Source organism: Aethalodelphis obliquidens, unplaced genomic scaffold (genome assembly GCF_003676395.1).
Source record: "Aethalodelphis obliquidens isolate GAN/ISIS:26980383/991018 unplaced genomic scaffold, ASM367639v1 scaffold586, whole genome shotgun sequence".
Lineage (NCBI taxonomy): Eukaryota > Metazoa > Chordata > Mammalia > Artiodactyla > Delphinidae > Aethalodelphis > Aethalodelphis obliquidens.
In genome coordinates, this window is record NW_020838498.1 from 1 (window position 1) to 13,787 (window position 13,787).

Below are 13,787 nucleotides of genomic sequence, written 5' to 3' on the forward strand. Positions count from 1 at the left end.
AGGCAGGGAGCGGGGTGACGCCACCCGTTTCCAGATGAGGCCCCCCCTTGGAGAATTCCGTCTTCTGCCTGGGAAGGGGGCTTTAGGCTCCCTTGTGCGTGGCTTCCCTTCGTAGTTCCCATCCCCGGAGTGGGACACGGTCACTCCTGAAGCCAAAAACCTCATCAACCAGATGTTGACCATCAACCCTGCCAAGCGCATCACGGCGCACGAGGCGCTGAAGCACCCGTGGGTCTGCGTAAGTCGCCCCAGCCTCGGACCACCCCCTGGCGCGTTGACCCTGGCGCGCTCTCCTCGCATCCGGTGGGTCCCCTGGTTTCCCGGGGGCTGCGTGCCCTGTGGCTTTGAGGCTGGCGGGTTTAAAGACCTTAGTCCCTGGGAGACTAAGGAGCTCCGTGGGAAGAGGAGGCCCAGTCCAGGGCGTGAGGGGATAGAGTAGTGAGGCGTGTGAGGGACAGGTAGGGGGGCGGACGGGCCATGAGGGGTGACGGGCTGGGGGGTTAGGGAAGCAGTGGGGACAGGTGGCCTCTGGCTGCAATGGGCGGCCGGCAGCTCTTGTCACAAGGGCCCTGGGGGTGCTGCTGCCCTGAGCCTTGCCCCGAGCCCCCTCTTTAGAGCCCCGCCTTGGGGACAGAGCTGATGCCCCTCAGGGCTCCTTGCAGCGTGTGACCCCCTCCTCCCTCCCCCCTCCCCACAGCAACGCTCCACTGTGGCCTCCATGATGCACAGGCAGGAGACCGTGGAGTGCCTGAAAAAGTTCAATGCCCGGCGGAAGCTCAAGGTGAGATGCCGACCCCAGTGAGGGCCAGGGTGCCACGCCAGGCACGCGTGCTCACCCACCCAGAGGGGCCGAGGGCCCTGCCCTGGGAGCAGCTGGAGGGGCTCGGGCAGGCCTGTGGGGGTCCCAGTCACCTAGGATGGGCTGCTCGTCAGTGCCGTCCCAGACTAGCCCCCCCATGGCAACAACACCAGAGGTGCCCAGACGTGAGCCTGGCCCCCAGGTGCACAGCTGGTCCCTCCTCAGCCGCCCACGCCGCCCATGAGGCATTCCTGGGGCTCCCTGGGGGGAAAGGCGCCCTGTGGTCGGTCATACTCTCTGAGCGGGAGAAGGCTGAGAAGCTTCTGACCTGGGGCAGGTTTGGTCAGGAGATCAGCTGAGCTCTGCTGCTTGCGTGGGCAGGGGGAGGGCGGGAGGGAGGGAGGGGGGCCCTGGGCAGGGAGGCCGTTGGGAGCCAGGCCCGCCCTCCCGACAGGCTGCTCTGTGCTGAGAGTGAGTGTCCAGGCCTGGCGGCTGGCGTGCACGTGCCTGTCAGGGAGAGGAGGTGGCGTGGGGAGAGGCAGACCCCCAGCTGCAGCCCCGGGGGGTCTTGACGCCTTTAAGAGCTGGGCTCAGTGGGCAGTTTAGGACCTGGGGTGCGTCCCTGTTTTAATGCTGGACGTGGGTGGCATGTCTGGGTGCAGCTGCCTCTCTGCGAGGCCGTGACTCGAGGTGCGGGCGGGGGTCTCCGCCTGGCCTCAGCCGTGTGTCTCTCCCCAGGGCGCGATCCTCACCACCATGCTGGCCACGCGGAATTTCTCAGGTGAGTAGAGCCTTCTCCAGGAGGAGCAGGCCTACGGCAGGAAGGCTGGGGAACGACCCGCCACCAGCTGCCTGCCGTGTCCTCACCCCACTGTCCCCTCCTCTGCTGCTGGCCCGGCCCGACCTTCCGCCCTCTGAGACCCTCGGGCCACAGAGGAGGCCTGGGCTACGGCCGGGCCCCGCGAGGGCCCGTCCCTGAGTGTTGGGTCTGTGTCTGAGCTGCCCGCCGGCCGGGCTGCAGCTCCGTGTGTCTGTGCAGGCGTTGGTCGGCACCTCTGTGGCCTCGTTGTTGTCCTGAATCCTCTGAGCACCCGTTCTGTGTGTGGGTTGGGGGGCGGCTAGAGGAGGCTCCGATGCTCTGGCTGGCGGCCGCCCACCCGGGCGCCGAGGGTGGGCAGGGCTGGGGGTGTGCGGCCGCTCTGGGGGGCTGTCGGCGACCCTGAGGCCATGGGCCCAGGCAGGCCCAGCGGGGACAGTGTCACCCGAGGAGGGCCGCTGCCCCCGGCGCTCCTGTGGCTTGTCTGTGGCCCGCGATGCTGGTGCGGGTGCGTTTGTGGTCCGTCCTCGTTGTCCGTTTGCATCAGCACACGCCCCATCCTGTTACTTTTGCTGTGGTGCTGTGCTGCCGGGCGGGGGGGCATGCCGTCACACCAGTACTAACAGGACGTGTCCTGTCCGCACGCCCAGCCCGGCACCCGGAAGGCCCCGCTGGGGTTTTCCAAGGAGAAAGGAGGCAAACGCTTTTCCAGTGTCCGTCGGTCTCCATCTTGTTTTTACGCTCCTGTGAAGGGATTCTGGAACCATCCGTCACCTAAACTTTGACTCTAATCTTCTTCTGCTTCCTTTGTCTCTTCTCTTCCCTCACCTCGCCCACCCCTCGTCTGTGTCTGCCCCTCCCCTCGTCTCTAACCCGGTGCTAACAGTGGGCAGACAGACCACCGCTCCAGCCACAATGTCCACCGCGGCCTCCGGCACCACCATGGGGCTGGTGGAACAAGGTAGATGTCCCGCCTGTCGGCATGCAGGTCCCTTCGCTGCACGCAGCCGCCGGCTGGGCCTTGAGAGCCTCCCCAGAGGCCCCGGGAGCCCCTGCTCCCGCCGTGGACACGCCCACAGAGCCCCCGTGGGCAGGGAGGCAGCCCCAACTGTCCCAGCGGCCTCAGACCCCACCTATTTCAGGAGGGGCCAGGCTAGCTGACCCCTGAGCCGAGTTGCCCTCCATGCCTTTGACCGAATTCCCCAGTCCTGGTTCCTGAGTCTGGGGGTCAGGAGACCCCTCTGGTCAGAGCCCTTTGCTGTCTCAGTCTCACTCCCCGCTTGTCCATCATGACCCCCGCTCAGAATGACCTTGACACCAACCCCAGGAAGCCTCGGGGCTGCTGCTGGGAGTTTAAATCCCGAGTGGGGGCCCTGGGGAGAAGGGCGTGGGCAGAGACCCTGCCCCGTGAGAGCCCACTGGCCACCCTGGCCACCCCCGACCTGTCCTGCACACGCACCCAGGGCCCTGCCCTGTGCTTCCGGCTGCTCGCACGGAGCCGGTGGTCTGTGCTGAGTCCCAAACACGCACATCTGCCCCGTGAGCCCCAAGACGGGGCCCTCGGCCACCCAGAGAATGACTCTGAAGGCCTCCTCTTGGTTTCTTTCTACGAGGCCCCCATTACCTCGTCCCCACCCTGTGAGGGGAGAGGCTCATTCTGCTAACCTGTGCCCCAGTCTGTGAGGGGCAGACCTCCCAGAAGGCCCATGCAACTGTGACCTTGGCCTCATCACATGAGGCTAGTAGACCCCAAGACTTCCTAGTGGGCCCATGGCCCCAGCCTGAGCTGAGGGTGGCACAAGTGTAGGGCGGGCAGAGCCAGCTGCAGCTGAGGGGCCTAGAAGAAGCCCGGCATTTCCTGCCGGTGCCTCGAGTGTCGGCTGGGACAGGGCAGACGCCCAGCCCCTCCCAGGCCCAGGCCCTTTCTTTTTTCTTTTTTTTTTTGGTGGGGGATACGCGGGGCTCTCACTGCTGTGGCCTCTCCCATTGCGGAGCACAGGCTCCAGATGCGCAGGCTCAGCGGCCATGGCTCACGGGCCCAGCCGCTCCGCGGCATGTGGGATCTTCCCAGACCGGGGCACGAACCCGTGTCCCCTGCATCGGCAGGCGGACTCCCAGCCACTGCGCCACCAGGGAAGCCCCCGGGCCCTTTCTTTACTGCACATCCAGCCCAGCTCTTACCCCATGACCCCACAGAGTGTGCAGGCCCGCCTGCCCACCCAGAGGACCCCGGCTGCTGCCTCCTGGGGCTTTCAGGGCAGGGCTGTCCTCAGCAGGAGGGCCTGTGCTCCTCCCGTGAGCCCGGTGACGGGTCCAGCAGGCAGGCCCCCGGGGTCGTCCTGAGTCAGCTTCATTTTCTGGGCCTTTCCGGAGCACCTGAAAGGGAGGGAGGGGCAGTGGGACACAGGACAGTGAGACTAGGGGCTCCTGGTGAAGCCGGGGGTGGGGCAGCGGTGAGCGAGGCAGGCGCCTCTGAGCCGCTCTCTGCCCGGGGCTCCCACCTGCAATGCCCGCTGCCTGCAAGGGGATGTGGAGCGTCTGTGCATGAGGCCGCGAGCATGTGCGGCTCTGCCCCCGGCGCCCAGGGCTGCTCCGTCCTGGGGATGGTCCGTGCATGTGGACAGAGCCCAGCATGGCTGTCCCTGAGTGATGAGCTAGGGGACGAGGTAAAGGCTGGGACCTGTGGGTTGAGCCCCCATCCCCGCTAGGTCAGCCCACCTCAGCCAGTGCGTTGGACCCAGCAGACACGGCAGGCAGGGGGCTCAGTCCCAAGGCCATTGCTTCTCTGTGGATGACGGCCTCTGGGGTGACGTAGTGCCCTCGGCCAGCGGAAGGCCGGGTGTCTTTGTAGATCTCTTGCAGTTCATCAAGGCGGCCTGGTCAGTCCCACTTGGCCTTCACCAAGAGGAGACTCAGGCAAACTGCTGGGGTGGCAATGATGGCCTGGCCCCAAGGACCCGGGCCGGGGTGGGGCAGAGGGTCTCTGCTTGTCTCCGGGGGTCTAGGGCGCCTGGTTGGTCCACCTTGGCTCCTGCTGTGTAGTAATGAATTCGACTTGAATTCGACTTGAGGAAACACAGAGGAAACTCCCTATGCCTTTGACCGCTAGCGTAGACAGGAGTCAACAGGATTCTGGAATAATTCTCAGACAGAGATGTGAATTTCCAGGAAACGCGGCGGCCAGGAGCTGAGCTCAGGAAGACGGCAGCTGTGTGTCCAGACACCCTGTACCCAGACACGCAGGTGTAGGTTACAGGGGTTCGCAAGGAGGAGCATTTGGGAATCGATTACAAGGACAGGTGTCTGCTGCAGGGCATCCTGGAGCCTGGGCCGTGGTGGCGGACTGAGTCCCCTGAGGGGTGGCTTGGTAGGGAGTGGAACTGGTACCGTCCCGTGTAGCACGGTCTGGAATGTGGGTTTTGATAGAATCAGGGACTGAAGGGAACCCTCTTAAGACCCAGGACTGTCCCAGGGTCTGACCCAGGGGCCCCCCTTTCCTGCCCAAGGGGAAGACCAGGCAGAGCTGACTCTGCCCCCACCAGGGCACTGGGCTGGCCCTGACCGGACTTCTCAGACCAGCACTGGCATGCACTGGCCCTAACTCAGCTGGCCGGGAATGCCGCTGGCCAAGGTTGTGTGGCACTGGGAGGTGACTCTCCCCAGACTGCTCACCTTAAATTGGGGGCGGGGGTCAGCTTGCTCGTCTGCTCAGCTCTCACGACGAGTGCCTTCAAGACAGGCTGGACCCCACTTTCCTCCAGCTGTGTCCAGCCAGCTGGTCGGCCAGCATAGACAGGGTCCCTGGGCTCTGTGACCACAGCACGACCCCCACTTCGGGGTCAGTAGGGAGGCTAGGGCCATGCTGCTCAGGAGTGAGGCTGCAGGCCCTGGAGGCCCGGGAGTTCCCATGTCTGCAGGGCTCGATTGTTCCTCCGTGGTGAGTTACAGGCATGCGGACGTAGCTGCCACTTGGGAGGTTTTCACAGTCCCCGCAGTGGGAAGTGGGTTGTGGCCCTGAGCAGGTGGCATTTCTGGTCCTGGATGCCCGCGGAGTCCGGCCTCACCAGGTGAGGCCTCGCCCTTGCGAGGATGAACTGGGGGACGAGGAAAGGGATGACCTGTGGTCCCGTCACTCGCTGGGGTACTGTGATGCTTCTCACGGGGTGAAGCCCACCGGGCGACAGGGTTGGGCCAGGAGTCAGGTTTCTCGTTAAACTTTGGCCCGTGGATCCTGGGAGGGAAACTTGAGGGAATTGATGGGTCCGTTGGGGAGGAAGGCTGGGAACTGAGGCTGCGCCCAGTGTAGCAGGTCTCCGATAACCCCGTGGGGCCCTCTGGCTGGGGGCAGCCACCTGTGTGCCAAAGCAAAGCCCGGAGGGCGGCGATGGCCACCTGGACAGGGTAAGGCAATCAGCAGGGGGTGGCCCAGTGGCCTGGTCGCTGCACTGGGGACCTTGACCAGTGGTTCTCGAACTGAAGCAGGATCCCCCAGAGCAGATGAACAGTTAAACTGATGCCGAGCCCACCCCCGAGTTTCTGCCTCAGGAGGTCTGGGGCAGCCCAGGCAATGAGATGCTGACGTTGCTGGCGGGGGCGGGGGTGGGGTCCAGGGGGACCACACTTTGAGAATCGCTGCATCTCTCTGGGTCTTTCTGATGTGCCGGCCGAGTCAACGGCCTCCAGGGATGTTCCCAGCAGGAAAGGTTCCCCCCCCCCCCACCCCGCACAGGCCTGCTGGGGGCCACCCTCCTCCCTCTGGGCAGGCGGCCTCCCCTTCAGGGCTGGCCAGCCAGAGCTTTTGGAGCCGGTGGTGGGGACTGTGCCACCTTCCTTCCAAGGCGAGGGACCCCACCCTCCGGCATCCGACCCCAGGGCTGCTTCTCTAACCCGCACCGGCTGTCCTGGGGCACTGCTTGGTGTGAGCGTGGGCAGGGCGGGTGAGGCAGGAGCCGCTGAGCCCTGGGCTGCAGACTTGCACTCCCTGCCTGAACGTCCACAAACCTTGTTTTCTCTCTCTTCTTTCTTCCTCACTCCCTCTCCTCCCCTTCTCACCTTTCCTTTTCCGTAAGGTAAGCTGACTTCCTTTGTTTTCTTTTTTTTTTTTTTCGAGTTCTGTAATTAAAACTAACCTCTGCAGAGGGTGCAGATGCTGGGGGGCTAAGGGCCTGTGGGGTGTGGCAGGTCAGGGCCCCTGAAGCTGGCTCACAGAGAGGCAGAGACAGAGCCGCCCCCGACCTCCTCCCCGGGGGTGCGGGGAAGGCTGGGATGAGACGGGCCGTCTGCTGGGCCTGGGCTTCTGAGGGGTGGTGGGAACCTGGGATGCAGGTGGCTCTTCGGACCCTCCCCCAGGTGTGTCATCCTGTTGATGTCACTCAGAGCTTAAGGTCCTTGGTGGGTGGGCACAGAGGCCCGAGTTGGCCCAGTCAGTGCTGCCAGAGCAAGGCCGAGCGGTGGCCCCAAGGCTCGGGCTGCGGGGTGGTTTAAGAGGGAGAGTGAGGCTGCCCCCCCGGGGCTCTGAGCTGAGAGGCGTGGCCTGAGGCCTGGCCGTGGGACGAGAGCTCCGAGTCCTGTCTGCCAGGGGAGGGGGGCCAGGAGGCTGAGAGCAGGCACCTGGGGTTGGGGCAAGCCCCTCCCTTTGTGGGTGGCCAGCGGCAGCCCACCCACCCCTGCCTGAGGACATGGGGGTGCCTACCACTCCAACCTGCTGTCCTGCCCTGTGTTCCCATCTCGGGTGAGGGGCAGAGCCCTGCCTTCCTTTTCGGGGAACCTGCATGCTGCCCTCCCGGAAGCCGCTGGTCACAGGTGGGAGGAGAAACCTTGGTGTCCTCCCAGGTCATGGCGGATGGCCGGGGGGAAGGCCCTGTCCCGGGGACGAGGGTCCTCGGGCAGCGCTGGCCAGGCCTTCCCCAGGGCGGCCCTGCTCGGCACAGGGCACAGGCCCGCTCTGTCCCTAGCTGGGCGCAGAAGCTACCTCTGCCTTGGGACCTTGGGTCGCCTGCTCGCTCAATCTTGGGGAGCCCAGGCTCCTCGCAGGCCCCCGAGGCTGCCTCACGCCGAGGGAGTGGGCTGTCCTGGGACCCGGGCCCCTCACTCATCACGTCTGTTTCCTCCAATGCAGCAGCCAAGAGTTTACTCAACAAGAAAGCAGACGGAGTCAAGGTGAGGCGCTGGCTTGGCCCTGGGGGGTCTGGGCCCCCCGCCCCCATCTCGAGCCTACAGCTTTGCCCAATCCCTGAAGCTCCCTCTGGGCCTCCTCCCCTCCCAAGGAAGGGGCATGACCCCCTCATTCTCTCCCTAATGGCTTCTCTTCCTCTCTCTGCAGCCCCAGACGAATAGCACCAAAAACAGTGCAGCTGCCACCAGCCCCAAGGGGACGCTTCCTCCAGCTGCCCTGGTACTGAACCCCTCGTCCCCCGCTTCTCGGCCCTCCTGTACCCCGGCTGTGTGCTAGCCACCTGTCGGGAGGCCTGGGGTAAAGCTGGGGTGTGTGCCAGCCTGTCTCTGACAGATGACACTTAGCCCTTCCAGCCCCACCGCCGCTCGGGTGTGGGAGTGAGGGTGGACTCCAGTTCAGGCCGTGCTGGAGAGCCGCTCTGGGTGCAGCGGACAGGCCCCTGCTGACTTGTGGGTCAGCAGTGAGAGCCCGTCAGGGAGCCGGTGAGGCTGAGAGCCAGGATCCAGGGCACCAACCTTGCTCGGCCTCTCTGCTCGCAATGGGCTGAACCCCCGTTGATGGGCCCAGGCAGGCTCTGCAGGGAGAGTGGCCCGGGGGTCGGGGGTGAGGACAGGTTAGGCAGTGGGGACTCCCCCGCCAACCCCTCTCCTGGGTGCTGCAGGGGTGTGCTGTTTGGGAGGTGGGAGCCTTTGGTTTCTCCCCGGGAAGAATGGGTGGGCCTGACCTTAGCTTCAGAGCCCGGTGATCTGGAGGGAGTCAGAGACCCCTTGGTGGTTTCCCTGGTGATGGCCCAGCAGCAGCTGTCGGGTCTAGGGCAGCAGCAGCCATGGCATTTCCCATCAGAGTCTGTGTCCTGCAGGCCCCGAGGCAGGTGTGGGGAGGTACACTTCTATGGCTGTGCGGGCCTGTGGCTGCCTGGAGGGTCCTGTCCAGGGGATGGAGCTGGTGGTGCAGGGTTGTGGCCAGCGGGCACCAGCCCTCCTGCCCAGTATGCTGTGCGCCTGTGGTGTCTCGTGTAGAGCAGGCCATCCCGAGAGGCTGGGGTTTGCTGGTCCACAGGTTCTGAGTTTGCTGAAAGCACACTTGGTGTCCCCGCGGGCCCCAGGCCGTGCTTCTGGGTGTGAGCCCTGGACCGCCCGTGGAGAGGCTGGGTTTGCCGAATGGCCATCCAGCGAGTGGGAGGGCGGCCTTGGTCCAGGAGGGGAGGGTCCCACGTGCCGGCCTCGCAGCCAGCCCCGTCTCGGACCCCATCCATCCCATGTGCCACCCCACCCCCATGACATCTTCAAACTGTGCCCCGCCCATGCCGAGGCAGAGGGCCCGGCTGCAAAGAGAGGAGGCGGCGCGCCCGAGGCAGGGCACCCAGCGTGTGGCTTCTCGCCACCGCCCTCAGGCGCACGCTCTCCATCGCCCTCCCGTCGCAGGCGCCGGCGAGGTCCCGGCAGGTCTGCTTGTTCCATCTACATCGTCCCAGGTTTCTCTCCAGCTGCTCTGCTCCCCGCTGGCCATCTGCCGCCCTGCTGAGCTGCCACCCTCTCCTCTCCTCTCCTCTCCTCTGGGGGGCCTCCACTCTCCTACTCTTCTCACTTCCCTCTTTCCTTCCTCTGTGCTTCCTTCTTCTGTAGGAACCTCAAACCACCGTCATTCATAACCCAGTGGACGGGATCAAGGTACTGCGCGTTCCTCACCGCCCTCTTGGGAGTGTCTGCTCAGGCAGTAGGCAGACCCCCTGGCCCTGGGGAAGCTCTGGGATGTTGACCCCGGGGAAGCATTTGTGCCAAGACAACTGTGCAGGGACCCCTCCCAAGGCAGGACAGAGCCCCCCAGGTCCGCGGGCTGCTCCCTTTTGGGGAAAGGCCCCAGGTGCGGCCCTTTTTGGAGGCATGGTTGTACCAAGTCCACGGTGGACACAGGAGCCTGGGCTTCCTCATGTCCTGAGCAGGGTCCACTTCTCAGACCCTCTCCATCCTGCCTTGGCGATGGCCAGGTCCAGCCTAGCCAGGAGCAGCTGAATGCAGGGCCCATTTCAGAGGCTCAGGGCGCCAGGAAGAGCCTGGGTGTCCTCTGTGATGCGCGGCCAGGGCTGCGTGCTCCGGGGGAGAAGGGCCGGCGTGGGCTGCCCGGCGTGCCCCCGAGTGTGGGGCGGGGGAGAGGGGAGCAGCACAGACTCCCCGACCTCACCCGTTGCTCGTCGCCTCTGCCCGCTGCGCCCGGTGCTGCCCGCTGAGCTGCCCCCTCCTCCTGCCCCTCCTCTCTGCTCTGGCATCAGCTCCCATCCCATCGGCATCTTCACCCCGGGGCCAGGGAAGGGGCTGGCTCTCTGGGGTGGGGGGAGGGATGGGTGGGCGGCCACGCTGTGTTTCCAGAAACGGACTTCCACCTGGGCCTGGGATCCTCAAAGGGTCCCCACACACCCCAGCCATGGGCCAGGACCAGGGGGCCTTGGGCAACTGGCTGTGGGCCGGCCCCCAGGCTCAAGGTGCTAGGAAGAGCCCGGGTGTCCTCTGTGACTCGGGGCCAGGGATGGGTGTTCCTAGGACGCTGTGTCTGGAGTGAGGCTTCTGGGGCTGTGGTGTGAGCCCTGATCCTACAACCTGTAGACACCCGCATTCCTGGGCCAGGGCCCAAAGCAGTGTGTCCTGTGAGGGGGCTGGAGGGGGCGGGGGGGTCCCTTGGGGACCCTGTTAAGATGTTCCTTCTGAGGAGCAGGCAGGCCTTCTGGGGACCCGGTGACAGGTGGCTGGCACCTGGTTTTATATCTGAAGGGCAGTAAGCCAGGAGTGAGGTAGGAGGTGCTGGGGCCCCCTCTCTGCCCTTAAGGCCACCCGAGAGGTAAGGCCAGGCCTGGCTGGACGGTCTGGGCCTGGGGAGGAGGTGTGGTCGCTGCTGCAGTCTGTCTGGGCCAGGCCAGGGCTCCGGAGCAGATACTGGAAGCTTCCGCCTTGTCTGCCAAAATGCACGGGCTCTGGGTGATTTTCTGCTCCACTCGGAATCTTGGAATTCCAAAAAGCTTGTTTTCCTCTCTTGTGGATGAGTCATCTGAGCACACGGAGTCTTTCCACTGGGTGTGCCTTGTGGGGAGAAGGGGAAGTTGGGGTCCTCAGCTGTTGGGGACATGGCGGCCCAGCCTGGGGACAGGTGACCCCTGGGGCTGGTGTGAAGCTCCAGCGCTGCCTGTGGGTTTCTGGGGTTCAGGCCACGTCCTGACCCGTTGTCTCCCCGTGTCTCCCCAGGAGTCGTCTGACAGCACCCACACCACCATAGAGGACGAAGACACAAAAGGTACCCTAGCTCCCCGCCTGCGGGGGCAGCGGGGCGGGCCACTGGCGGGTGGGGAGCTGGGATGGAGAAAGGCCGAGGCCTGTGGTGCAGGCGTGTGCCCAAGGGCTGACCCTGCTCAGGGCTGCAGTCCCACCTGAGCCTGGGTACAGACCGGCGCCGGGCAGTCTCCGGAATAGCATCCAAGCAGAGCCTGACAGGCCCGGGCTCCCTGAGCAGCGAGGAAGCCGCTGCCCTGGCTGGGCCGGTTCTCTGCACGGGCCCCCAGATTGCTCTGGGGGCTGTGCGCCCAGCTCCCACGGTTGAATTTGCTGTTTCTTCTCTCAAAGGTCCTTAAACCTGTGCCTGCCCGGCTGGCAGTCGATTCGGAGACGGGCAGCAAGGGGCGTTTCCTGGGCTTGTTGTGGGATTGGGGGGTGGGCTGCAGAGACTCGAGCTCCCACCCACTCTCAGGGCTCCCAGGCCGAGCTGGGCCGTGCTCCGTCTGTGCCCCACAAGGGCCCCAGGGTGCCGGGCGCCGTGTACTCACCCAGGGCCCCCTCTTCCACCCTCGGCTTCCTCAGCTGCCCCCAGGGAGGGGATCTGGTCCCCCCTCCACTCAGACCAGGCCGCCCGTCCCCACGTGGAGGGCCCGCCTGACCCTCTTGGCCACGCGCTTGTAGTTGAGCGCTGGGTGCCCTCAGGGCTGCCCCTGGGCTGGACAGTGGCCACTCAGCCAGTTTAGGGGGGATGCAGTGACCCTGTCCTGAGTACCCTCCCTGCCCCAGAGTGGAAGCGAGCATAAGGCTTTGGCCTCTGGATGCAGGGAGGGTGGGCGTTCACGTGTTTTCTCCAGACTGCAGGCCCCGAACCATCAGCATGGAGCATGGAGGTCTGCAGACCTCTCCCAGGCCCTGTCCTGTGGTTCTGTCGCTGCCTCAGCAGGCTGGGGGCCTGAGGCAGCCCGAGCCTGCAGGAGCACAGGGGAGCGGGCCAGCCTGGCCAGCCTCGTCCCAACCCCTTGTCTGGCTGGGGGAGGGTGGGCAGATGCCCGAGGGGCCTCGCGGGGCAGGGCAGGGCAGGCACAGGGGCCCCGGGAGCCTCTCACCTCAGCTGTGTCATCCGTCAGATGCGGAGAAGCCTCGGTGGGCCCAGGCCTGGCCTCTGCTGGCCTTGGCACACAACCTTCCCACCTGGAGGCCGGCCTTCGAAGGCCCCGTGTCCAGCCCTGCACGTGGTCCTGTGTCTGCCTCACATACCTGCTGTGATCGCACAGCCCTGGGCGCGCGGGGGTGATGGTGCTCCAGGAGCCCTGGACCCCACCGCGTGGTTCTCCAGCTTAGCCCCTCTCCTTCTCCTGCACTCCCCCTCCTCTCCTGCGTGTCCTCACCTGCGTGTTCACATCTCGTCTGTCCGCTCAGCCCCCAGGGTCCCTGACATCTTGAGCTCCGTGAGGAGGGGCTCGGGGACCCCAGAAGGCGAGGGCCCCCCGCCCTGCCCGCCTCCGGCTCCCATAAGCCCCCTGCCCACCCCATGTAAGTAGCCGGGCCCCTGCTGCTGTGGGGGTCTCCCTGAAGGGCCTGCAGCTCCTCTGAGGGGGCACTTGAGAGCCAAGGGCTGGCCAAGCTTGGGCACCAGCTTGCCCCCGACAGCCCCCCTCTGAGGCTCCCCAGGGCCTCTGCCCCTCAAGCCCCCCTCCGTGCGGGCCTTCCCCACTGGCCTGGGGGCCACCCGGTCCACCATTCTGCTCGGGTGTCAGGGCCAGGGCTCCTTGATGCTGAGACAGGCCCCAGGGCGGCAGAGAGCAGGGGCCCTGCTTCCTCTCCCCCAGCCTCGCCCGGCAGCCTCCTCATATGTCTGCCTCCTGTCCACCCAGCCCCCAGAATCTGTGACATCCTGAGCTCCGTGAGGAGGGGCTCGGGGACCCCGGAAGCCGAGGGCCCCCCGCCCACCCCATGTAAGTAGTGCCCCAGGCCTGCTGCTTCTGCTGCCCAGCGGCTCCTGCGTCCTGCCGTGCACGGCCTCAGCTGCTCCCAGGCCGGGCTGCCGAGGCCTGGCTAACTGTGTGGTCTGGCTGGCCGTCGGGGGGCACACGCGCTAACTACCCCCCAGCCCGGTTCCCCGACCCTCACCTCCCACACTGCTCCCCGCACTGCTGTCCGGGGCCCCAGGCCTCTCCCCCAGAGGGTCTCCCAGGCCCAGGGCAGCCGGCAGGGCCCCTCTGAGGCCGCCCACCCATGTGCCCTGCCCCTCGGGCCCTGGGCCGTGCCCTTGCCAGTCACGCTGACTCTGTGTGGGCCCCGGGGAGCCTCGGGGAGCCCAGGCACAAGGAGCTGTTATAGAAATCCTCACAACCACAGGCCTGGGAGTTTAAGGGGAGAAGAAAGGGCCCGGCCTCCCTGCAGAACTGGGTTCTCCACAGAGGGGCCGGACGTTCTGCTCATCCTTCACTCACTCACCCCTTCCTCACCTGTCGGGCGCTGACCGAGGGCCTGTCCTGCACTGGGCTGTCTCCTCTGTCCCTTCCTGGGCCAGGCTGCCCTTCAATGGAGGGCACCCTCCGCCCGCAGCAGCTTTCCACGTCCCCCCACCGACCTGGTCAGACAGGTGCAGCTGGCTGAACGTTCCTGAAGCTTCCCCCTGTGCCCCACACCCCTCTCTGTCACGCTCCACTGCCACGTCCCTTCTCCACCCCTCTGTCCCCCTCCATCCCCCATGTCCCCTCGTGTCCCCCTCCA

At 65.7% G+C, this 13,787-nt stretch overlaps 1 protein-coding gene across 1 annotated transcript; it reads left to right on the top strand.

Moving 5' to 3' along the window:
* Positions 1-115: 115 nt before the first annotated feature.
* LOC113616827 (calcium/calmodulin-dependent protein kinase type II subunit beta-like) lies at positions 116-13,655 on the top strand (the record flags this gene model as incomplete). Its single annotated transcript, XM_027100186.1, has 10 exons — positions 116-238; positions 698-781; positions 1,538-1,580; positions 2,503-2,577; positions 7,738-7,775; positions 7,939-8,010; positions 9,417-9,461; positions 11,025-11,073; positions 12,471-12,584; positions 12,926-13,655. Coding segments are annotated over 10 exons (732 nt in total), but the record flags the coding sequence as incomplete, so codon positions are not given.
* Between the last annotated feature and the right edge of the window lie 132 nt (positions 13,656-13,787).